Here is a 26,511-nt window from a genome sequence, read left to right as displayed (position 1 = left end):
TTTACAACATGCACTACTCCGTGTATCTAAAAGAAGTGGTAACACTTTATATTAACTACACACTTTTAAGCATTAATTAATACTTACCTCATCACTGTAAAGCATTGTTCATACATTAATACTCATTTATATATCATGTACAAACACAGTTATAAATGTTTTATTATTCATGAATATGACTCTCTATAATGTGTTAACTAACTCTTTGTTCATACTTTATAAATGATGGATTCACCAATTACAAATGAGCTGTTATGGTCATTATAAACCAGTTATAAACACATTTAGAGGTTATGATTCTAACATTCAGTAAGGTTTAGTGAACACCTTATTATATAGCAAATTATGATTAATTAAGGTAGTTATAAAGGACTTATAAGCTGCTTGTTCATGGTTTTGTGAGCTGATCTAAAGTGAGGACTTTTTATGCTTTACAAAGAATTCATTAATGAGATTTAAGACCAGCAGCACCTTAAAACACAGAAGTCACAGATATTGATTCAACAGAATAAGGAAACAGATACAACACATGGACTTAAACTTGTGTTTATTAAAAGGAAACAACCTCTGTATAAAACCGCGTTTATCAAAATAACTCTTCATATGAACTTAAAATACTCTGCAACTGAAAAAGAAAATCTCTCAAACTTAAAGTGCTCACAGTGGAAAAACTCAAATAAAATATGACATATCAAATATATAAAAAGACAGTAACATTTAAACGCTGGCTGTATAAAACCATTTGTAAACACAAGTTAAAATGCAGCTGAAAAACTGAACAATAACTTGGATTCTGTGTTTTAAGGTGCTGCTGGTCTTAAATCTCATTAATGAATTCTTTGTAAAGCATAAAAAGTCCTCACTTTAGATCAGCTCACAAAACCATGAACAAGCAGCTTATAAGTCCTTTGTTACTACCTTAATTAATCATAATTTGGTATGTAATAAGGTGTTCACTAACCCTTACTAAATGTTAGAATCATAACCTGTAAATGTGTTTATAACTGCTTTATAATGACCATAATAGCTCATTTGTAATTGGTGAATCCATCATTTTTAAAGTATGAACAAAGAGTTAGTTAACACATTATAGAGAGTCATATTCATGAATAATAAAACATTTATAATTGTGTTTGTACATGATATATAAATGAGTATTAATGTATGAACAATGCTTTACACATGATGAGTTAAGTATTAATTAATGCTTAATTAATGCTTAAAAGTGTGTAGTTAATATAAAGTGTTAACAAAGAAGTTGTTTGGGTAACACTTTATATTAACTACACACTTTTAAGCATTAATTAATACTTAACTCATCCTCTGTAAAGCATTGTTAATTGTTCAATACTCATTTATATATCATGTACAAACACAGTTATAAATGTTTTATTATTCATGAATATGACTCTCTATAATGTGTTAACTAACTCTTTGTTCATACTTTATAAATGAAGGATTCAACAATTACAAATGAGCTATCATGGTCATTATAAACCAGTTATAAACACATTTACAGGTTATGATTCTAACATTTAGTAAGGGTTAGTGAACACCTCATTACATAACAAATTATGATTAATCAAGGTCACAAAATACTCTGCAACTGAACAAGAAATCTCTCAAACTTAAAGTGCTCACAGTGGAAAAACTCAAATAAAATATTAGATATCAATTATATTAAAAGACACAGTAACATTTAAACGCTGGCTGTATGAAACCATTTGTAAACACAAGTTAAAATGCAGCTGAAAAACTGAACAATAACTTGGATTCTGTGTTTTAAGGTGCTGCTGGTCTTAAATCTCATTAATGAATTCTTTGTAAAGCATAAAAAGTCCTAACTTTACATCAGCTCACCAAACCATGAACAAGCAGCTTATAAGTCCTTTGTTACTACCTTAATTAATCATAACTTGCTATGTAATAAGGTGTTCACTAACCCTTACTAAATGTTAGAATCATAACCTGTAAATGTGCTTATAACTGCTTTATAATGACCATGATTGCTCATTTGTATTTGGTGAATCCATCATTTCTAAAGTATAAACAAAGAGTTAGTTACCACATTATAGAGAGTCATATTCATGAATAATAAAACATTTATAACTGTGTTTGTACATGATATATAAATGAGTATTAATGTATGAACAATGCTTTACAGATGATGAGTTAAGTATTAATTAATGCTTAATTAATGCTTAAAAGTGTGTAGTTAATATAAAGTGTTACCAAAGAAGTTGTTTGTCATTGTTTAAATGGGTTTGTTATCCAGTTTGAGCAGTTTTGAAGTTCCGGTGCACACTTCCTCCAAGAAGTCTGTTTATTTCAGCTTTATCAGATATTGATGTTAAAGAATGAAACTTTAAGATTAAATTAATTCAAAAAACACTTCACATGTTGCAGCCTGTCTTGACCTGCAAAAATAACACCATCAAGACATAGCACCTTTGATTTCATGTACTTAAAGCCCCTGTGAGGAGTTTTTAACTGGTTATAAAAGAGGCTGAATTCATTGTAATGCCTCTTTATGACCTACAGAAGAAAATAAGATCATCAGCAACACTATTGATTATGCATATTTAGTATTTTCTATCCCCTGTAACCACAGCTGCAGGATAGGTGTCAGAAGATCTGCAGCACACTAAAGAAACTGTCTTCTTTTTTACATTTTGCACCACAAAGATTCACAAGGAATGATACGTCTGATCATTACAAGACAGCAGGATGAGATCCTTCAAGTTTTATTTGAAGGGAGAACACTTCCTACACATTTCAGGATAAAGTAAACACAGGTATAAGACGTACCACAAATCAAAAGTTCCTCATAGGAGCTTTAATATCCAACTTCTTCAACTTCCTTCAGATAACTGAACTATTAGCTCCTTAAATCTCTTCATTGATTGGATAAGAAGTGTATTACAGGAAGTCATACGTACTGTTGATGCCTTCTGTGTTGGCGATGGTGCCTGTGGTGCCCAGAGCGTCGTAGTACTGCTTGTTGCTCATCAGCGTGTACATCCCAAGGATAGCTGCAAGGACAGAAACACAATCAGGCTTGAAAAACAAGATAAGAATACCTGTGATGTTCCAGTTATATTACACTGTGATGTTCCTGCTCTGGTATCCCTGAGTGCTTGCAGATAAAGTGTGTCTGATTTGGACCCAAAACAAAAGGAGTCCCACTTCTGTTCCCCCCCTCGCCTCGCCTCGCCTCATGTTTGGCTCTGCTGTGTGTTTCTGTTTGATGAGATAAGAATAATGCTATCCAAGCTCAGCAGGAGAGCAAGTCACTGGTTGTAATCTCCCAGTTTTCAGAGGCCCAGAGGATGAAATGAGAACTTTTCCTCCACTGTAACTTAAGCTAGTGTGGTTTAAAGTGGGTCACTGTAAAGAGAACACACGCAGTTTAAGAGAGGAGGAGACTGCTGCAGTCTGGGGAATATAATCTGTATTTATTAACATAAACAACTTGATTCTTGAGACAGAAAACTGTGTTTGAAATCTAATCTGATCATGTATATAAATAAAGAAGTTAATTTGGAGGGAATTGGGAGAACAATAACGGTCTTTAGCCATAATGCAAGTTTGGCATATTTCCTCACAGAGACCTACTTTTGATTTGTTGCCCAATTTCTTAGAGGAAGACAAAAGATGAGAGAAATCCGTCTTTATATAAAACTACCAGTCCAAAGTTTGGACACACCTTCTCATTCAATGGTTTTTATTTATTCTAATTATTTCCAACATTGCAGATTAATACTGAAGACATCAAAACTATGACATAATCTGGTTTTGCCATAATCTGGATTACAACAGTAGTCAAACAGGGCTATCCATTGTGTACTAACCCTACCTCTGAACAACACAACTGATGGTCTCAAACACATTAAGAAGGCAAGTCATTCTACAAATGAACTCTTGACAAGGCTCATGTTCATTAGAAAAACCATTCCAGGAGACCACTTCATGAAGCAGACTGAGAGAATACCAAGAGTGTGCAAAGCTGTCATGAAGGAAAAAAGGGGGCTACTTTACAGAATCTAAAATATAAAACATATTCTGCTTTGTTTAACACTTTTTTGTGAATTCAATAATTCCATATATGTTCTTTCTTTCTTTTGGGGGCGGCAGTAGCTCAGTCCATAGGGACTTGGCTTGGGAACTGATGGGTCGCCGGTTCGAGACCCAGTATGGACGAAGTTTGGCAAGTGGAGAGGTGCTGGTTCACTTGCCTGGGCACTGCCGAGGTGCCCTTGAGCAAGCCGCAGAACCCCCAACTGCTCTGCATGCGCTGGTTGATGGCAGCATCCTCACTCTAACATCTCTCCCTAAGCATGTTCACTGCATGTGTGTGCATTTGTATGTATATACCAAAAAAACTGTATGTGTAGCATGTCCAAAAATAGCATGAGTGAAAAAATTGAATTTCCCCCCTGGGGATCAGTAAAGTACCTTTCTTTATTTTCTTCTTCTTTTCATAGTTTTAATGTCTTTGGTATTAATCTACAGTGTTTACAATAATTCAAATAAATACAAACCCTTGAATTAGAAGGTGTTTCCAAACTTTTGACTGGTAGTCTATGTCCCAAAAGTCCCAGGTGGATGATTAACAATAATTGTCTTAACTACTTTTTTATTCAAGAAATAAGTCATGGTTTAAAATATCAGCCTTAAAGTTTGCATTTGTAAAAACAGCTACACTTTGATGCAAAAATACAGATTGCAAGTCAGAGTTTTTCATTTAAAAAGCTGTAAATGTGTAATAGAGGAGCTTTTTCCCTTGCTGCAGGAGCCAAATTGTTGTTTATGTAACATGTTTGTCTGTAGAAAACTTCTCCTGGATCTGCTCTGTTTTAGAAATCTGCAGATAAATAATGTTTCCCATGATTTGGTGTGAGATGCATTTCATTTGACTTATCATAATACACCAAAACCTGCAGAATGATCTGCTGAATATTTCCTTTAAAAATAAAATCAAGCAGAAGATCTTTAATGTCAAAAACATGCATAAAGAAGAGTGGATTGATGCACTTAGTGGATCTTACTAATCCCTCTTTGCTTAGGTTCCCCTGCAGTTACAGTGTACGACCAGAAGGGGGCAAACCTGCAGACTCTCCCCTGCTCTTCTAACCTGCCAAACTGTGTCACACACCAACTGCTGTGACAGCACCCCCCCTCCCCTCTCCCCTTTTCCCTCCCCTCCACCCTCAGCCCACCTTCCAGCCTCCTGACCCGGTGTGTGGGGTATCATGGGAAGGGCCTTGTGAGGAGAGGGAGGCCAGGGAGACAGCTGTCCTGCTCAGGGGGGCGTTACCAACCATAAACACCTCCTCGCCATCCAGTTTAACGCTTAGAATAACCCACAGTAGCTTTGTAGCACAAACGAGACTGCAGACAACTCCAAGCTTCAATATAGCAACATGCTAATGTGAAAAAAAGGTGGAAATGAAGTCACCAGGGGAACTTGTTGGGCCATTACCTCTCTGAGCTCATGAAGCGGGACAGCCAAGCTATTCATCCCCTTTTAGCCTGTTGGCCAAAAAGCCCACACAAAAGACTGACAGGGGCTAACTGAGGTTTAATCCTCAGCTGGACCCGGTCCAGGGTTAAAACGGCGGTGGTCTCCCTGACAGGCTGATGGAGCCGGACAAATAGGCTCCCCTGCTCGGCCTTTCCGGATGCCTGCCTGTCTGTTTGGCCTGTTAGAGTGTGACGGGTTTACAGGGTGTTCACAACGAGTAGAGAAAGGACTTCTGATGATTCAATTTGACCAAATTTTTAAAGTCAAGTCAGTTTAAGAGAAGAAGAGAAAACAAGTGACTTTAAATAAGGAGGCAGAGCTGCTGTCTGAAAGAGCTACAGTAAATTAAAGAGGTCAGATAAAGGGACTCTTTAAGAATATTTAAAGGTACTATGAGGAGTTTTTAACTGGTTGAGAAACAGATTGAAAATGATACTGATGCCTCTTTTCCACCCTCAAAAGAAAACAAGACCATCCACAACAACACTGATACCTTCTCTATTGTCATTTTTAATGCCTGAAACCGCTCTGAGGGGGTAGGTGTCAGATCAGATGATTGGCATCTTGCTTTAGAAACACCCTGTTAGGTCTATTTTCATGGCACCGTGTGATACATCTAAATGTTAAACACAACAGGATGAGGTTATGAGAGTTAGCACCTCCAAGTCTGAGGCCATGGTTCTCTGCTGGAAAACGGTGGATTGGTCTCTCTCGGTGGGGAGTGAGACTTTGCTCCAAGTGGGGGAGTTTAAGTATCTCGGGGTCTTGTTCGCGAGTGGGGGTAAAATGGAGCGTGAGATCCACAGGCGGATTGGTGCGGCGTCAGCAGTGATGCGGACGTTGTTCCAACCCTCACCTATGGTCATGAGCTGTGGGTCACGACCGAAAGGATAAGATCGAGGATACAAGCGGCTGAAATGAGTTTCCTGCGAAGGGTGTCTGGGCTCGGCCTTAGAGATAGGGTCAGGAGCTCGGACATCCGGAGGGAGCTCGGAGTAGAGCCGCTGCTCCTCCGCGTCGAAAGGAGTCAGCTGAGGTGGTTGCCTCCCGGACGCCTCCCTTTAGAGGTGTTCCGGGCACGTCCAACTGGGAGAAGGCCCCGGGGTAGACCCAGAACGCGGTGGAGGGATTATATCTGGTCTGGGAACGCCTCGGGATTCCCCAGGAGGAGCTGGAAAGTGTCGCCGGGGAGAGGGATGTCTGGGTCAATTTGCTTGGACTGCTACCCCTGCGACCTGACCCCGGATAAGCGGAAGAAAATGGATGGATGGATGGATGGATGGATGGATGGATGGATGGATGGATGGATGAGGTTATTGACTGAAGATACAAATTTTGCATGTACAGGATAAGAGCTAAGAGGTATCGTGTTGTCCACAAGGGGGCGCCAGAATCGATACAAACCAAAAGTTCCTCACAGCAGCTTTAAGAATCTTATGATATGTTGTCAAAGCTTCATGCAAATAATGGACACATCAATCATGATGTCACTCATTAGTCTGAGGACGACCTTTTTGAAACCCTTGAGTTTGGCGTTTTGATCGTCGCCATCTTTGATTTTCAGTCAGAAGTGACTGTTTGCTATTTTGGTAAGAGGTGCAGCCGGAGAGGAGGGAGTGAGTGAACACTAAAATTTCAACCCATAAGTACTTATTTATTAATTTTCCCTAAATGTCTTATTAATTGCAATGAATCAGGCACTCTTGTTAAAGGGTCTAAGGACCGGAACTGAACAGGGTGGGGTGGGGATGGGGGTTGGGACGGGGGCTATTTCTTTTTGTATTTATGTACTTGTACTTTTCTACATTAATCTTGATTCCGCCCTCTGTTAAAAGCATAACCCAATCAAAATGTTGCTTAAATAGGGATAATACTAATAATAATAATTAGGGATACATCTTAATCAAGTCTCCTCAAATTAAGGTTTCAACCCATCTTAGCACCAGTTTGGTTAGCAAGGAGTATCCATGATTCATGCTGCATGTGATATTAACAGGGAAGCCAAAGAAGACCCAAAATGTGTTCTACAAGGGGCCTGGGTAGCAACTTGTCAATCACAAGGTAACGAAAGTCTGTGGTACTCGAAAAGGGGACCATCATTTACAAAATCTACAATATGGATTCAGAAAGGCTTGAATTTAGAGACCAAAAACCTACTAGCAGAAACATCTAGTACACTAGTGGAAAAACCTGCAGGGCTTCTACACTGGGTTCATCGTTCCCCGCCTATCATCCGTCTATCATACCTTTTCATATCCCTCTTCTCTGTCCAATCCATAGTTTTTAAATAGACACCACCAGTGTTCACATACTGAGAAGCCACAACAATTGGAGCTCCCCCTGCTGGCTGGCTGCAGTATCACAGACTGTCAGTCCCTTGGCTCTACCAGCCGTGTCGCTTCTGTGCATGCATTGGCTGCACCGGCGCATAGAGCTGGTCTTTTGGCTTCAAAGCTCATAATGGGTGCAGATGAAGACACATTGTTCATTCTATAGACAGTCAGGGGTCAAACTGTCTTTATACGTCTGGGATAATGCTGTAGGTGGAGTCTAAAAGCAGTAATGTAAGAGCTAGAGTGCAACAAACGGACCAAGCAATGCATTCTCTGCATTTCATTAGCATGGCAGAGCCAGCTCCACACGTACCGGGCATTTATTTGTGGAGTTAAACAACCTTTGTTCATATATTCAACATCAACTGGGTCACATTTCTCCACCATATGAAAACCAGTCCTCGATGCGATCCCCCTGGCTCTTGATTAATCCAGTTCTGGCAGTTTTTCCCTCCTGTTTACTGGATTAAGGGGATTTTACCCTCCAGTAACTGCAGCTGAGTGATACTTTCTCTGAACATGTTGGACCTCATTTTGAAAGCTTTTTCTAGAGTACCAAGGAGGTAAACCAAGGAGTTTTAAGCCTTATCATGAAGCTTGATAGTGATAGCCAAAAATGTGCACCCATAAAGAACACACAGTGAAGCTGAAGGAATAAAAAGTTGTGATAGACTTCCACTTCTCTCATGAAACTGTTGATCCTGCGCTCCTCAGGAAACAAACTGTCGCTCCTCTATCTGCTAACACAGTAGCTTCCCCCCCGGTCTGCGGTAAACAGATACCCTATCTATGCCCCCGCTGTCTCCCTGTCCACTCCACCCTTTCCTTCGGTGGCCCACATCCAGCCTCATTTATTTTTGTGTTGCTGAGCGTGGGGAATTAGACCCCATCGCATGTCTGCTCACGTCTGTTAGCCTGAGACCGCCGAGCTCAGAGACAATATGGAGAGATAACTGGGTCTGTATAATAGATCCATGTAGGTCAGAGCTGGTTATGGGGACACGCTGAGGTCGGACTGAGCGCTGTTTTCCTCTTAATAAGCTGATGGGAAACAACATGAGGACAAAGAGATGACATCATGGGAAGAGGGGAACTTTTTCACAGCAGACATGGCAGGAAACACACAGGTGTGACAGATAACACCTGAAGTGTAGTGTGCAGATCTATGGTGCATGATGGCTCACTGCCACGGCTTCATGATAACAGACTTTTTTTTCTTATGACAATTTAAAACCACAGAGGAAACTTTATTACAGCTGGAGCACTGCTGTCCAGTCACTAACGGTGATCATTAAGATGAGATTCTGCTTAATTACCACAAGCATCAACCTAAAACATGGGGCACACCCAGGTTTTCTTTCATTTTCAACTTTGGAAGCTTAAAAATGGTATGCCTGAGGTAATTTGCATAATTTACAGAGCCCTCAAAGTTGTTCATTTTCAATTTGTGGGCACTAAGTAATTATCTTGTGCAGAAAAGTAACTATCCATTGTGTGCTAACCCTACCTCTGAACAACACAACTGATGGTCTCAAACACATTAAGAAGGCTAGTCATTCTACAAATGAACTCTTGACAAGGCTCATGTTAATCAGAAAAAACATTCCAGGAGACCACTTCATGAAGCAGACTGAGAGAATACCAAGAGTGTGCATGAAGCTGTCATGAAGGAAAAAGGGGGCTACTTTACAGAATCTAAAATATAAAACATATTCTGCTTTGTTTCACACTTTTTTGTTCATTAAATAATTCCATATATGTTCTTTCATGGTTTTAATGTCTTCAGTATTAATCTACAGTGTTTAAAATAATTACAATAAATACAAACCCTTGAATTAGAAGGTGTTTCCAAACTTTTGAATTGTAGTCTATGTCCCAAAAGTCCCAGGTGGATGATTAAAAAAAATATTTCTTAACTACTTTTTTATTCAAGAAATAAGTCATGGTTTAAAATATCAGCCTTAAAGTTTGCATTTGTAAAAACAGCTACACTTTGATGCAAAAATACAGATTGCAAGTCAGAGTTTTTCATTTAAAAAGCTGTAAATGTGTAATAGAGGAGCTTTTTCCCTTGCTGCAGGAGCCAAATTGTTGCGCCATTGGCCTAGTGGTCTAAGCACGGCCCATGTGCAGAGGTTACAGTCCTCGTCGCAGCGGTCGCAGGCTCGACTCTCGGCCTCAACCATTTGCTGCATGTCTTCCCCCGCTCTCTGCGCCCCACATTTCCTGCCCCTTTTCGGCTGTGTACTAATTCAACTTGACATCTATTGCCATAATTTGCTTAAAATGCCATTACTTGCCAGTAATGTACTTTTTTTGATTGTGTGAATATTGTTTAGTTTTTTATTTTTAAGAGCTTTTTTGTGGGTGTAAGAGAAGAGCCCTCTGCTGGGCAGAGTTGAGGGGTGTGCCTCATGTTGTGTTGATATATAAAAAGCTCCACTAAAATACGTGAATTCAATGTTTCTTGGTGAAAGTGCTCAAAGTGACCCCTGTGGTATGTTTGAAAGAACCTGTTGATTTATTGTCCAACACTTATGTGATGACATGCTGATGATGAGCTGTGAGTAATTGTGTCACTATAAGACGCTTTACTAGCAAGGCCATAGCTACAGCATTAATCTTCATGGTGTAGCTCAATGATTACTTTCTGTGTTCATGCATTCTCTTTAGTTTTTTACGCCTAAAGAGGCTTCTGTGAGAGACCGGATATGCTTCTGTTTATATCAGAAAGCACAGCATGTTGGAGCAAACAGAGAAGGCCTGGCAAAGGAACGCACACACAACCACTTCTCAAACGACTTAATTTCTTGTGTGCAAAATTAAAAATGATCAAGTCAAAGAAAACCCAAACAAGCCAACCTGCAAACATGATTGAGGATTTCTGCTGCTGCTATGATTATCACAAAACAGTGTTTGTCTTACCTGCAATATCACACATCTCTGCATCAGTGGCGTTCTTCAGAGCCTCCTCCAGCTCCGGCTCCAGCATCACCTGCTCGTGTGCGGGGATCTCTGCTGGTTTCTTTGGCACAAAGGTTTTTCCTGGAGACAGAAGAAAGAGCAGAGGAGTCAGGATGAGACAGATGGAAGAGTCTGAAAATAAAAAATAAGGTAGTAATGTGTGTGAAGGGGTTTTGATCTGATGTTTGTTTTGCAGCAGTCTGCAGAACATTTTCCTTTTCCCATTATCTTACAGGGGATTCTTCAGTCTGGAGGTTTCAAAGCGTAAAATTTGTCTCTGTTTTGGTGAAAGCTCTGTTTGGATCATGTTTCCGAAAACACGAGTAAGCCTGGGCTTATCAGGGATTTATGGAGCAGCTCTAATAAACTCATGTCCTGCAGCCTCTCTTTCAATGTTTCTGTTTGACTTTCTCACAGTTTCAGCAGCCTGTTGCATTATCTGCTCCTGATCATGAGATGAGCTGCATGTGAACTCCAGTGCAATTAGCCTCTCTCAGTGTCTCAGTGTAATCATTCCCTGCTGTATGTATGAACCTGTCAGTCTGATGGGAATGGCCCCGAAAGTCAGTGAGCTGCAAGAAACCCCACACAGAGCTGAAACTAAGAGCCGGAGCTTCTGTGCAGTGGAGCATCACAGAGTCCAACACTAAGGGTTGAGCTGACAGAACCTCTGACTCGCCCCAGTTTGTGGTTTATAATTCCAAGAACACAATATTCTATAAATGCATCATTTAAAAACTCTGATTTGTATCTCAGGGCTGCAGCTCCCTCACCTTTCTTCTCCTTAGTGAACGGCACCAGGTCCTCCCTGTCCTCGTGCTCCAGGGCCTCCTTCTCCAGGTGCTGCTGCAGGGCGTCACGGTCGTATGGACCTGTCGGGCCCTTCTTCGTCTGGTCACGCTGCCGGAAGCCAGCAGGCAGCATGGCATTCTGGGAAAGCAAGAGGGCAAAGGTTGTGTTGATGTCCTAATGTAAGACTGAGGAACTTTAAGTTAGTTAAGCGCCTGGATAGATCGGATCAAAGAGAAACTGGAGGAGTCATTATCTGAAATCAAGAGGCCACCTCTGGTGCTGAAAAATGAAGCTTGTCCTGGGGCCCGGTTCATTTGACTGACAGGTGGGTGCATTATTTGGAAGGAGGCTTAAGGCCCACCTCAGCTTCACCTCTTTGCCTGTGGTAAGATTTTTAGAAAGTTGGTTTAAACCAGCATTTCCAGTATGGTCACCACTATTGTTAGGCTTCGTAATGCCTCTTCAGAGACAAATGGGTGGCGTCACAGAGACCATACATTTATGTTGTGTACAGTCTTTGGCTGAAACAGGCCTTCAGAACAGTATAATACATACAAATAAAACATATAAGACACATAATATAAAAAAAAAAACAAGTAAGCCAAGGAACTAAAGTCACTAAGTATCATAAGCTGTGTTTCCACCAAAAAGTACCCAAGACATTTAGAACCAGGAGTAACTCTTGAAATGATTTAAAGGTTCAACTAGAGAATTAAAGACCAATTCATATGTATCCCAAAATTATTCTCCTGATGTCTGAAAGTCTTTTGAATGCTGAAATGTTCCCTAAAGTCTCTGCACTTTCATAAAGAAACACCCTTGGAGAAATAAAGTTCCTGGGGGCTTGATGCAGACTCTGGTCCCAGCAGTGGAAAAGCACCAAGTCCCCCCTAAAGTCTTTAGGGCTTAAAATAAAGACACATTTCAGGAGCAATAAAAGCCTGAAACATTTTTGCATGTCATTGTAGGAAGATTGTAATTGCATCACTTGGTTTTAAAGCTTGGGAAAGCTGCAGAATTTCATACTTCAATTGATCCTTTTCTCTTTCTGCTCACTTCTTGGTAACAAATGTAATCAGCTGTGAGATCACTGAAGGGAAGATAAGTCAAAGAAGTAATCATGTCTGCATCTTCAATCTTAGCTGTCTCAAATCCTGCATGTTTTTGTTATAAGAGTCAACCCATGGTGTCAGGAAACACAAGACCAGACTCATTCTCCCCAGCAGGGTAACAAGACCCTGCAGGACTTCAAGCATCAGATGTGACGACCAAAGACTTTGTGGTGTTAGAGTAAGAGATCAGAAACTGGCCACTTGTTGGGTAAAGACAAATGAACTCTGTACCTCTGGGTCCATCTCCTGCAGCTCATCCTCCAGCTTGTCCAGCTCCTCCGGGCTGAGGCCCTTGAGGATGGCATCCTCATCAATGTCCCTGGGGTCAGACATGGCTCCTGAAGCTCCGGCTCACATACACACACACTCCCTCATACACACCGCTGCACACCCTGGGCAAGAGAGAGCACTGTGGGGGGAAAGGGAGAGAGAGAGGAGAGATGAGGTGTGTGATTTTAATTTGAATCTGCATGCATCAAAAACAGCACATCTGGATGTTTCTCTCTTTCTCTTGGAGTTCAAACTTCTCCTCAAGAAGGAGCCTTCAAAACAGACTGCATCTCTTTTACTATCAAGCCTCTACTCAAGGTTTTACAGTAGTTGTTCCTGCTTTTTTATTAGCATTATTTAACCCTGGCTCATGCTGCTACTACTCCTAAAAGCAGATCCCTTTCCTGATCTGTTTGCAGTCATGCCGGGCTTTTGGTGCCTTAACTGGACGCTCAGCATTAGAGAGAAATGAAAACAAACAGGAGAGGTTTCAACTCTCCCTCAGGACACCAGTGTGACCGGGAGGGGTTCAAACGATTCATAAAAACAATAAATCCCTTTGTCCTTATTTTACCAGGGGACTCCCTGCCATGCATTTTTAGACTGACTGTCCACGCCATGACGTCATTGAGCCTATCAGTTCCCTGATCCAGAGCGCTTCAATGATGTGCACTGATAATAATAGATGCTTTTCCAATAAGGCATCTCCAATACCCAGGAGAGCAGATATGCTGCAGTATCCTTCATGTCACCTTAAAGCTCACAAGAGGAGATCACCGCCCACTGATGCCCCTCAGATGGAGAGAGAGGGAGAAAGAAGCAGAGCGAGGAAGAGAAGTTAAAGAGAGAGGGAGAAGTCTCTGTAACTCTAAACCCTTAGCTCACCACACAGCGGCTAAGAATAGAATAACAGAGAGATGAGAGGGGTGGAAGGCACAATCCCTAATTTATCATTGACGGACACACAGTAGTGGACACACCCGGACAGAGCTGCACGCGCTGATGGAAAGACACATATCAACGACAAGCTATCTCACACTGCAGAGACGAGAACGTTCAAATGTTACCTCAGGGACCTCAAACAGAGAAATACCACAACAATAACTCAGGGCAGGGTATGAGTAATGCAGCTATCGGGTTTGTGAGGTTGAATGTTTTCATGTTCAGTCCAGATTTCATCCCAACTTGGCCAGAAAAGAAAACCCATCACAGTTCAGGTCACAGATTGTGGTCTCATTCAGCCAGTCTGCATGTCAGCAACCATTAACATCTGTGATGGCAACAGGAGTGTTTCACTGCAGGCATGTAATCACATTTATACTCAGGGTCTCATTAAAGAGCTTTCATTAGCTTGAACTTTAACCAGCAGGGATAGCATGAAAACAGGTATGACAGCAGGCGGAGGACGTCATGAGATACAGCGCCTGCTGAGAGCTGGGATGTTAAAACACAAGTGAAACACAGTCTCATGCAATCATGATCATGCCTGAGTAGTTTTTAAATAATCAAATGCTGTATTTTTGTATTTTGTGTTAGCAGTCAAAGCTGCAAACAAAGAAGATTCAGAGTTATATGTGCAACAGTGGTGGACAAAGTGCACATCTGCATTACTTAAGATAAGATAAGATACTCCTTTATTCGTCCCACAACGCGCTCAACCGAGGTACGGCTACACCACTGAGACAACCAAACACAGGTACACCAACAGTTTCCAGTCTTTGGGATCTGATTTCAGAGAAGAAAATTAATCAGCTGCCTTCAAAGCTAAAGTAGTGAGTCAGTAGAGCAGTGATAGAAATGTAGTGGAGTCCAAAGGATGATATTTGTCTTTCAAATGGAGTAAAAGTGACAAGTTCCCCCAAAAATAATACTCAAGTAAAGTACAGATACTCACAAACTGTACTTTGTCACTGTCCACCACTGGCAATAATGCTTTAGAAACAGGTCCACAACGTGAGCAACATTTTGCAGGTGGCAGTGCTGCAGGAGTTTTGCAACACAAGACAGAAAGATGTTACCCTCTGACCTCTGTTGAGCAATCTTGAAAGTTCCTGTAGGCCTGACTGGGTGTCTGTGATTCACAGCAATCACATTTATCAGTTTATAAGTTTCTGATGTTGAGTTATTATTTCACAACTTCAGGATCAATCAGAAACTGAAGATCCAGATCCACATGAAGCCTCAACTGCAGGAGCATTGTCTTGCTCTAGTGACACACAAACAATGTGACCGCAACCTTGTTCCTCTCAAGGTAGCGTCTGTTTGGTCTGACCCACTGATCAGATTACACTTTATTAGCAAGGACACACACACACACAGACTCAGAATACACACATCTTGTGACTGTGTGTAGCCACATGAATACACACTTCACAGCTAATGGAACAAAATCTGCGACCAATCAAAAAGAGGCCTGCAGTATTTTCCCTCTCTGCTTTAAATGTGTGTTTACACTGTGTTTGAAGCAGCTCTCCTGTGACCAGGTAGATTGGAGGAACTCAACATAAACATATGTGAATATGCATGATTCAGTGTTTTCCTCTTAAGCCTCATGAGTACAGAAACATAAATCCCTGCATGGTGTCTCTGTGACAGCTCAAACTGTGTAAAACCTGCTCCTGAGATTCCTGTCAGGCAGCTTGTCGTCGACACTGTGTGGCTCTAATGCGTAAAGCCAATGACACAAACACCGGATCACACAGCTGAGAGGAGGAAGATGGAGGAGATTTAAAGGATGACAGGAAGGAGACAGACGCTCAAAGGACCAGGTGGAGGATAAGTCTACACAGGCTCACTTTCTATCCAGGATAAGAGGTTTTACTTTGCGAGAGTCGGGCTACAAAACAGGCGACAAGAGTCAGATTTACCAACTCTTTGAATAACATCCAAAAGAAACATTTTTATTGTACACTAATATTCACTGCTGAAGGGAGTTCTGTTAGTCAAAGGTTGACCTCTGACCTTCTGAATGTTTCTTGTATCTATTTAAGGCTGCAACAATTAGTCAACGTTGTCAACAATGATCTACGAAAAAAGACTACACTGTTTACTAGGGAGTGAGGCATCTTGCTTCCTTACTATCTCTGCCGATGACTGTGCATACAAAACATAACCGAGAAGAGATAGGTGAATGAAACATTTATTTATTTATTCAATTTATTTGTAAAGGGACCATGTACAATATTTAACATAAATGTCACCATCTGATGCATTGTACCAGAGTTAGCTTAAAGCTAATTTACATCTGCAGTCCCTTGGCAGGTCACAATTGAAACATCACATTGTAAAAACACTTGCTTGCACACACACAAGCGCACGCGCACACACGCGCACGCACACACACACACACACACACACACACACACACACACACACACAATCAAACAAACAAACAAACAAACAAACAAACAAACAAACAAACAGTATGTATATCAAGTTAAAAGTATCAAATCAGTGGTTGCAGTGTTGAGTGTCCTTTAGCAGACTTTTCAGTTTGGTTTTGAAGCTGCTGAGAGATTCACTGTTCTTAATGTCCTCCGGTAAGGTGTTCCACTGAGTTGTGGCTTTCACAGAAAAAGCTGACTGCCCAAAGGCAGTACGGCGAAAGGGCACATAGCAATTTCTGAACGAAGAGATTCTTGTTGATTTAACGGAGTCCACTGACCGAAAGTTGATAAATTGACGCAGCGGAGGCGGGGCCAAGCCATTTAAAATCTTATACACAAGACACACATTTGAATACAATTTAAAATTCTCAAAGCTCAAAAGATGATGTTTCTCCAGTATCCTACAGTGGTGGTATTGCATTGTTTTTTTGTCCAGTATTTTTAAGGTTTGTTTATACAGAGAGTGAAGTGGTTTAATGACCGTCTCCCCAGCCTGACCCCAGCATGTGATACAATATGACATGTGGGAAAGGATCATAGCATGCATAAAAGTCTTGGCTGCATCCACTGAAAGACAGCTTCTTATCAGTCTAAAGTTTGTCAAATTATATTTGATGGTTTTTATCATTTTCCTAACATGTTTCTTCATGTTAAGGCTTGAACATGGCAAAATGCTTCTTCACTGGGTCAGTATGTTGCAACAGAAACCCTTTTTAAACCTGCAGCTAAATCACAGATAAATGAAGCTAACATAAGATGCTGCACTTTAACCATGTCAGGATGTTTTAACCTTTGAGTGGATATCTGAGAGCACCTTGTCATTACCTAAGTTTTAATCCATGATGTTTTGTTTTAACGTATTTTGTCTAGATGACCTTTGAACTTTGAGTTTGCATTGCATTAATATGTTGTCTTCATCTCTGGAATACAGAATCCCTCAGGTGCACAACCAATTGACCTGCTTGGCAGCCAATTCATCACCATACATCCTCAAACTTAAAACCCTCAGCAGCCACCTTACCACAAACATTCACTATAATGTCTGATACAGTAGGTGAGGACACAGAAGTCATGTTACAGCGTTACAAAACACTAAATACGGCATGTTTTACATGCAGAAAGAGATGAAGTAGCTCCCTCATTTTGCACATTATAGTGTTGATTTTGAAAAGCATGGTGCTTCATGCAAAGATGCACCGATTGAAATCAAGGCCAACACTGATACTGGAGTTTTAAGGCAAGGCAAGGCAAGGCAGCTTTATTTGTATAGCACATTTCATACACAAGGGCAACTCAATGTGCTTTACATTAAAACATTAAAAGCATTGGAGACATTCAGACATGCATAAAAGAACATAATTAAAATGACAAATATGATAAAACAGAAAAGAAATGGAAAATTAGAAATATATTAAACATTACATTAAAATTTTAATTTAAAGTGGGTTAAAATAATCTAAGATAGGAAGGCAGAGGTAAATAAGAAAGTCTTAGTCTTTGATTTAAAAGAGGTGAGAGTTGGAGCAGACCTGCAGCTTTCAGGGAGTGTGAACCAGATATGTGGTGCATAATGACTAAACGCTGCTTCACCATGTTTCGTTCTGACTCTAGGGACTGAAAGCAGACCAGTACCTGATGACCTCAGAGGTCGAGGTGGTTCATAAAGTAGTAGCAGATCAGCCTAAACCATTCAGTGCTTTATAAACCATCAGCAGGATTTTAAAGTCTATTCTCTGACAGACAGGAAGCCAGTGTAGAGATCTAAGAACTGGAGTAATGTGGTCTACTTTTTTGGTCCTTGTTAGGACTCGAGCAGCAGCATTCTGTATGAGCTGCAGCCGCCTGATGGACTTTTTAGGGAGTCCTGTAAAGGACTAAACATTAAACATTACTGTAGCTGATAGCTGATAAAGATGTTTTTATTGTGGAATACTACTAGTGGCATCAAAGAAGGCAATAACAAGAAAGTGGTGTATGGAGGACCCCCCCACTCAGAGAAACTGGTTGGACATTGTTGAAAAACTACACGATATGAAGAACTTAACAGACAATCTAAGACTTCAACAATCTGCCTGCCAAGAAAACTGGAAAAAATGGACTGACTTTATAACCCATCAAACAGTCTGAAGAGAATGGACTATTTTAAAGGAGGCTACACTAATGTTTGTTAACTGACACCAAAGTTTGTTTAATGTGTTTATTTTGATGTAACCTCACCAAGAAAAGCAACTAAAATATAAGTAAAAAAAAAAAAAAAAGATGTTTTTATTGGTTTGAAATTATTTTTTTCAAATGATCTTTTTGTTTTAAATCAAATCTTTTCATAATATTTTTTTTGGAAAAATGGCAAAAAGTGTATATTGTAATCACTTTCACATTAGCAAGTAGGTACAACGGATAAGCAGCCACACACAAATTTAAGTTAGGATATTCATACATAAATGTACACACACATGAAATAAAATAAATACATAAATAAATGGAATAAAATAATATAAAATTGAAATAAATAAAAACCCACCCCAGAACAAACTGAGACCACCAGCTGCATCAGACCACAACACAGATCCTAAGAGAGGCTAGATCTGTTCTTTCAGTTTTTCAGTAAATGAAGTCCACATTTCAACATTACACTCTTTAACCGTGATCATCCGAGCAGTGGAAGCTAAACTATATCTAGGAAAGTGAGGATCCAGTTCTTGTTTTCACCTCATCGCAACCAACTTCTTGGCTCAAAGGAGCTTTTGATGTATTTGATTTGTTGTCAAAAGTCCCTCCTCTAAAAAAGTTCTTGGAACTTGTCTTCCAAACTTGCATGTCCCTGCTCTCACTCAGAGACATTGTATCACTCCCACACCACAGACATTTCTTTCTCCTTTGACCATGAAAACAAATCAGAGTTTGTCCAACAGGTGACTCCTGCTGACCAATACAAACCCTCCTCTCTGAATCACCAGTTAGGTATCAACTACTGTCATCAATGCACAGCACATTATTGAAGATAGGCAGAAGTCTGTCAACAGAGTAAATACCAGCAGGTGCCGATGTTCAATCTTTACATCAGAGCATCTCTGATTTCATGTCTTTATCTTCCCGTATGCCATCACAATGAAAGTGGAACTTTTTTTTTCCATGTGTGCATTAAGAAGTGAACGTAGCAGCAGCAGGCTCCATCCAAACAAGGCTCATGTGATTTACCTCCATGAAGCCTTTGAGCCGTGCTTATTGTTGAGTTAAACACACGGCTCTTTCCTGACACTTGAGCTGACAGTGAGGGCGCGGACGTCTGCGTACGGCAGCCTGCTGGTTAAAGAGGCAAAGAATGTCTTACTTTTATTTGTGATATTGCATCAGAAGTGAATTAAAACCTGTGCATGATGCATGTTGGCAGAGTGGAGACAATGACCCTCTGACCAACACTATTCAGATTTGTTTTGACATTTCATTTGGCACGTTCCACATACCAGGAAGCCCTGGGACCACACTGGAAACAGACTGGACGTTTGTGAATGTGCATCTGTCCCCGGCAGTCCCCCTGCAGAGTGTCTATGCCGATCAAAACAAAGTGGGAGGGGCGGCTGTCACCTGCCGACGCCAGCTGGCCGCAGACATTTCTTTTTCCACTTTAAGTCTCATCCATCTCCTGCACCTGCAGTCTGTGTCTTTATGAGAGACGTGACATGAGCTGAGCCTGGTAATAAATGTCCGTCTGTGTTTGAATGGAGGCTTGATTAATGAAATCTACTGTACGCTATCTTTATCAGCTCAAACCACATCTGAGAGTTTGCCAGGGCAGATTTTTGACTCAGGTTTAAAGTTCTCTTAGCTCATGGAGTCATGTTTCTTCAGTCGGGACCTGGAACAAGTTGTTCACTTTCTAAAGCAGAGACACGAGGTCTACATGTGACTCTCTTTGACAAGTTGGAGCAGAATTTGTCATCATCAGTTTATTATTTTAGCGTTCTCTTGAGATAAACGTCATCAGATCAGCGGAGGACAACAAGACACAACAAGAGATGGAGATGTTTTTGGAGCCTTGATTCTGAGAAAACTGCAAAACCAAGCTGAAAGCAAAGTTTGCCAGAAGGGAGTATCACACATGTGCACTCATCATCAATCATTCAGTGCAATCATGCATTTCTAGGGCTGCAACCAACAATTCAACTTTCATTTGACAACATCAATTGCCTATTTGTCAGTACAACCAAAGGATTAAAAAGAGACTGAAATCTGAGGCTTAAACTTGAATTAAAGGACGTGTACGTGATTTCACTCTTCCCAGGATTCGAGCTCTCCCATTGTATCTCTGGGACCTGAGCATCCAATATCATACTCTGTATTTATAATTCCTGGAACAACTTCACCCTCTGCCATCCAAGCACCCAATGATTCTCGCCCAACAGCAGCCCTTAAAGTGACGACAGTAAGGGTCTGAAATCTCCACTTCCTGCACACCAAAGTGTAAACTAATTACTTTGTGTTATAAATACAGTCGTCAACATTTCACCAGAGAAAGTCAAATGAATAAGAATAACTTTGCAAATAAGCACAAGATATTTGTGCACTGAGGAAAATGATAAGTGCTCAGGGAGGAGACCCATCCCATTAACGCCCTACTGAAGAGCCACATGACCCTCGATGCCCCTGATAACACAAACATGAAGATAAATGGGGGTAGATGGGCAGCATGAGCCAGGAGTCATCAAGTGGGCATCTTCCTTCTCTAAGTTAGGTCCACGACACCTCAGGGAGGCTCTACAGTTAGCGCCATCATCCCAAAAACATCCTCCTCCATGCCCATCGTTACAGCATGCAACAAGGGAAGGAAAACAGAGAGGTGTTAGGGGAGCTGGGGTGAGAAGCCTGTTGGTGCTAGAGCTCATCCCAACCCAGTTAGGCTGTAAGTGCTACATAAATCAAGGAAGAAGGGAGGGAAAAAACTCAGCAGACCTGATCTCCTCAGGCAGATGGTTCCAAAGTGTTGAACCCCTCACTGCAAACACCCTGTCCCCTTTTGTTTTCATTTTCAGGGCCTGAGTACTGACACACAGTGGCAGCGAGGCCCTTTAGAAACCCTAAAGCAGGGGTGTCCAAAGTACTAGTAGTAATTGCGGCCCAAGGTCCATTTAATTATGGCCCAAGCTTCCATCTTAAAATGTGTTATTATAGCACAGAAATGAATCACATTCTGAATCATCTGTACATTTGTAGTTTCTTTCAAGCGCACACACAAAACTAAAGTCAATCCAAAAATGTCTCAAAAAGCTTCATATGGACTACTTTTATAAATTCAAAGCTCTGGATATTCTGCAGGAATATAATTAGGAGGAAACACAAGAACTCTTAAAGCTGAAATGTTTTCAAATTAATGTTTTCATCATGATGTGAAAATGTTCTTGATGAACACTAAAAGTACAGAAGACACAAAAGAGGACATAAGACAAGATCTAAATTATGAAATTGTGCAGAAAAGGCAAAATTTGGTGGATAAAAAATAGTTCAGAATGCAGGACAAGAATTATTTAGTTCTTAATATGTTGTCTGCTGGTCAGAAAAGTCTTAAAAACAACATGGAATAGAAGTGTGATGAAATCCAGATCATGATCCTGCCATAGGAAAATAATGAGACAATATTTTTCCCCACATTGCCCGACCCGAAGGAAAAACATTCTACACAAGAAGATAAAGTTTGCTAATGTTTACATGACTTGTGGAGAACTGAGGACTTCCTAGTTACTGATTTATTGAGAAAAAAAATGTAAAATAATTGTTATTAAATAAATATTTCACATATAACTTTTATGATTCCAAAGTCTCAGTAGGAGCCACTGGCCCTGAAGTATTCTGACAACATCATATGTGGCCCTCTTTGAAAAAAGTTTGGACACCCCTGCCCTAAAGATTATTATCATCATAAATAATATTATTATTCCGCCTACGAGATCGCATATTTGCAGCCTTTAACATGCCCCAAAGTTCCCCAAACCCAACACACTCATCAAGTCTGGTGAAAAATTTGAGATTCTTTGGGTCTTGTTGTATTTGGAATGCACAACATACCTCTGCCAGAGGACCTCAATGCCAGTGGCGGTTCTGGGGAGGGGCCAACAGGGGCCAGTGCCCCAGTAAAACTGAACCTGGACCCCCTCTGTGCCCCCCCCCCTCCACACCAAACTAATATTATACAATAAAAAAAAGCTCCGGTACACGCCGATGTTACAGACGAAACACATGCATGTGGCACTTGGTTCCAGTCCCTTAGAGCGCTAAGGGACTCAGGGACTCATGTTGAGTGTAAACATCCAATCAGCTGCTGTCAGTCTGCATGTTGATATAGTACACAGTAGTATATATGTCTAGTATAAAGGGATGCACTGATGTTTCGCCAGTTTGTTCTCAGCCGGTCCTCGCCCTTCTCAGTCTCTTTTGTCAGAGTTGAATGTGTCTCTCTGACAACACCCTTGACCCCAGCCTGCCCACTGCTCAATGCACGTGTTGGCTCATAAGGAACTGAAAGCTAGGAGTGAGTCCATGTAGAGCTTTAAAAGTAACCAGTGAAATCTTAAAGTCATTTCTAAAACATACAGGAAGCCAGTGCAAGGAAGCTAAAACAAGCATGTTGGCGCCCTTTAAAAGGACGGAGGCTGCATTGCATTTAGATAATGCAAGAATAAGATACACTCACACTTTCATTATGTCAAAATGATTACATAAAAACACCAGGAAGTCCTACCATAATCAGCTGAATTATGCAGGTTGCATTAAAAGCTTGAGAAAGAAACTTCTACAGCATGAGCATTAAGGTCAAAGTTTAAAGGCCCTATGAGGAGTTTGGAAATGACCGAGAAATAGACTGAAAATGATACTGATGCCTCTTTATGACCTTCAATAGCAAACAAGTCCATCAGCAACAACACTGGCACCTTCTCTGTTGTAATTTTTAATGCCTGAAACCGCCCTGGGGGGTAGGTGTCAGACCAGATGATGGACATCTTGCTTCAGAAACAGCCTTCATTTGACTGTTTTCATGGAAAATAATGACACTGCCTGATAAAGTTGACTGTTGAACACAACAGGATAAGGATTTTGTTGAAAACACTACTTTTGCATGTACAGGACAAGAGATAAGAGGTATCACTTTGTCCACAAGGGGGGCGCCAGAATCGATGCAAAACAAAAGTTCCTCACAGGACCTTTAAGGTGAGATCTTTTGGGAATCATGCTCCAATTAAAATCCATTATTTGTAAGGGTGGCTTCAGTATGTCTGAAGACAGAGGAGCACATATCCCTGATTGATAAAGCCGTGCTGCGTGCCAGATTAACAGCACAGTCACATTAGTTTTCTAAAACAGTCACCGTGTCACTTCAGAAGTGGGTCATGTATAAAAAAATACCCCCTTTCCTGAACCTGACACCTCACTGTTGACTGACTAACACCCGTTTGTTCAGAGGTGAACTCTGACCTGCAGATCACACCACCACAGGGACCACATGCTTGAATCTGTCCGTCACAAACGCAGGGCACGAATCCTCAATACGGACGTTTAATGTGACTGAATCTTAGCTGTGTAAGGTGTTAATGGGATGCATCATGTAAACGACTAACACATCAGAAATGTCACGAAGCAAATGGCTCGGACAGCTGCTCCGACCGCCCTGATTATTGCCACCAATTTGGTCCTCCAATCTGCGGCCATCTGTCGAGTTCCTGCCGGCGTGTGCGCGAGGAATTCGGTCGCAGCAGTTTGAGTATTCAGAGATTGCAAGGCTTGCACTTAAGTCTGATTCATTTATAAAGTCATGTGAAGAACAAACACACTGGAGGTGCATGGTTCTGTAGCACACGGGTTCTTACTTTAGAGATACATCCAATAAAAGGATGATTCACCCGCATGTGAGCCATCAAGGGCTTCTATTTCAAAATGTTAGAAGCAGTGAGGAGTGAGTGTGTGTTTTACAAGTCAAACACCATTACAAGGGTTTAGATTTCACAGGGACAAAGGTTATACACCCATAAATGCTCAGGATGATTTACACTGTGCCAGGGCGTTTGTTTTTATCCCTGCAGAAAATAAACCGGGAAGTCATTTCTCTTTGTTTTATCTCTGTCCTCTTGTTGGGCAGAGAGGTCCTGTACAGTGTGTGTGTGTGTGTGTGTGTGTGTGTATTTGTGTTGTTGGTAGCAGAAGTGGAGAGGTTTCTTTTTTTGCCTCAAGTTGCCACCGACAGCTCAGAAGATTTGTCACTCTCCACAGGTCGCCTTCTTTGCGTCTTACCGCCCGAGTGTAACATTCCAAGATCTGCCCTCAGATTAATTTTAGCTTCTCAAGTCAGCTACTTCCAGCCGTGTGAATCCATCCCGGCTTGGGTTGCTTCTTCTTGAGGCTGACTCTGAGGAACATTTTGAGGCCCAGAGAACAATTTGTACGTTCAGATTTTGCCTTTAAACAAAAAAGGTTGGACAATATTGAGCTTCTGCAGAGCGGTGTTGCAAAAACACATGAAGAAGGAACAAGTGGTGTTGTTTTTAAAGTCATGCAGATTCTTTTTCAGGTGGTGCATGACATGTTAGATCAATAAAACAACTTTTCTGCGTTCAAACTGAAACATATCTGCACAATGAAGGCATCCATTTAATCCAGTGTCACATAGAAATGTCAAATGGAGGGATGTGCACACAGAAAGCAAACTTCACACGTCCTCCTCAGATGTTAGATTCTATAGTCCCCTGAGGACACATCTCCAAATCCTCTGTGACAAATTGCCCGCACAGCAATGGACAGTTATTGGATGGCTTAACCCCTCCACATGCCACACTGATAGCTTCATGTGAGTGACAGTGTTTCAAATTGTGCACAAGCTTTCCCACAAAGTCGCACAAATTGAGCGTTTCAGCATCAACATGGAATAAAATCCAGATTTTCAAAGTCACTAAATCAACAGTTCACACATCAGCCAGCAGTGTTTCTGCTTTATGACAGTAATCCACAAACACAAAGCTCTGTCTAAAAAAAAAAGGTGAACCCCAGAGGAAGAGGGAACCCAGGCAGAAAGATTACAGCGTGGATCACCCCAACATGCCCTCAGGACTCCCCCCAAAGAACCCCCTCACACACACACACACAGAGCAGCAGAGACAGGAGGACGCAGCCTCACACCTACCTTCACAGAAGCGCAGTGCTGAAGCCCCTCGGCGAGGCAGAGCCTGCAGTTAGAAACCAGAGAAAGTTGTTTCTCTTTTTTCTTACCCCCTCCCCTCTCTCTCTTTCTCTCTATCTCTTCCTACCTCTCTCTCTCTCTCTCTCCCTCTCTCTCTCCTGTATGTCAGGCCTGGGGGCTGCTATGCTGAGACAGGCATACTGATGTTGGGCACTTTGAGAAGTCAGCATTTTATTATTTTGGCTGTGGGGGAGAAGAGGGGGGAGGTAGAGGGTGAGAGCAGGAGGAGGAGGGGGTTTGAGTGAAGTGAGGCATGAACTCATTTGCTCATCAGTCATTCAATTAAAACAGAGAGAGAGAGCAGGCGGACAGGAAGAGGAGGAGGACATCTAGTGGTGTGAGCTGGGATGTACACACATTGAGTTTTATCTTAAATTTGGAGACTTTAAAGATGAGAAAGTCACTGCATGCTGTTTTTAACTTCTTTAATTTTAGAGTTCCATGATGATATGTTCACAACCCTGTTTAAGCATTAATGTTCAGTGCATAGACATAACAAAGGGTGAAAATCAATAAATCAGCAGCTGTTTGAGTCGCCCCTTTGTTCCCATGTTGGGATGACCAATCATGTAGACCAGGGGTGTCAAACATACGGCCTGCGGGCCAAAACCGGCCCACCAGAGGTTCCAATCCGGCCCGCAGGATGACTTTGCAAGACTTATATTTGCAGTTTGCTTAATCTGGTCGAATTTCATAGACTTTTTGGAGCACTTCAAGATCCAATCAACACTAAAGTTTACTTATATGTAAACTTGTGACAGTAGAAGCGGTGGATCCACTATTTTTGAAAGGAGCCTCATATCGTGCATGTGCTTACCATACATGTACATGCGTCATAGGTGCGCTCCTTCACTACTAGCACTAGCACTACACCCTTCATACAAACACTGTCCAGCAGGCAAACTGTTCA

General features: G+C 41.2%; 1 protein-coding gene across 1 annotated transcript in view; it reads right to left on the bottom strand.

The window, feature by feature from the left end:
• The window catches only part of tmod4 (tropomodulin 4 (muscle)), a 30,898-nt gene extending 5,096 nt beyond the window's left edge, over window positions 1-25,802 (bottom strand). The window contains 5 exon segments of the mRNA XM_034698162.1: window positions 2,936-3,032; window positions 10,783-10,902; window positions 11,595-11,751; window positions 12,957-13,134; window positions 25,545-25,802. Of these exon segments, the coding sequence (XP_034554053.1) occupies window positions 2,936-3,032; window positions 10,783-10,902; window positions 11,595-11,751; window positions 12,957-13,058 (476 nt within the window). The 5' untranslated portion in view covers window positions 13,059-13,134; window positions 25,545-25,802.
• Window positions 25,803-26,511: the final 709 nt, after the last annotated feature.

Source organism: Notolabrus celidotus, chromosome 12 (genome assembly GCF_009762535.1).
Source record: "Notolabrus celidotus isolate fNotCel1 chromosome 12, fNotCel1.pri, whole genome shotgun sequence".
NCBI classification, from domain to species: Eukaryota; Metazoa; Chordata; class Actinopteri; order Labriformes; family Labridae; genus Notolabrus; species Notolabrus celidotus.
The sequence above is the reverse complement of the archived record's forward strand: the minus strand, read 5'-3'. Positions and strand labels throughout refer to the sequence as shown.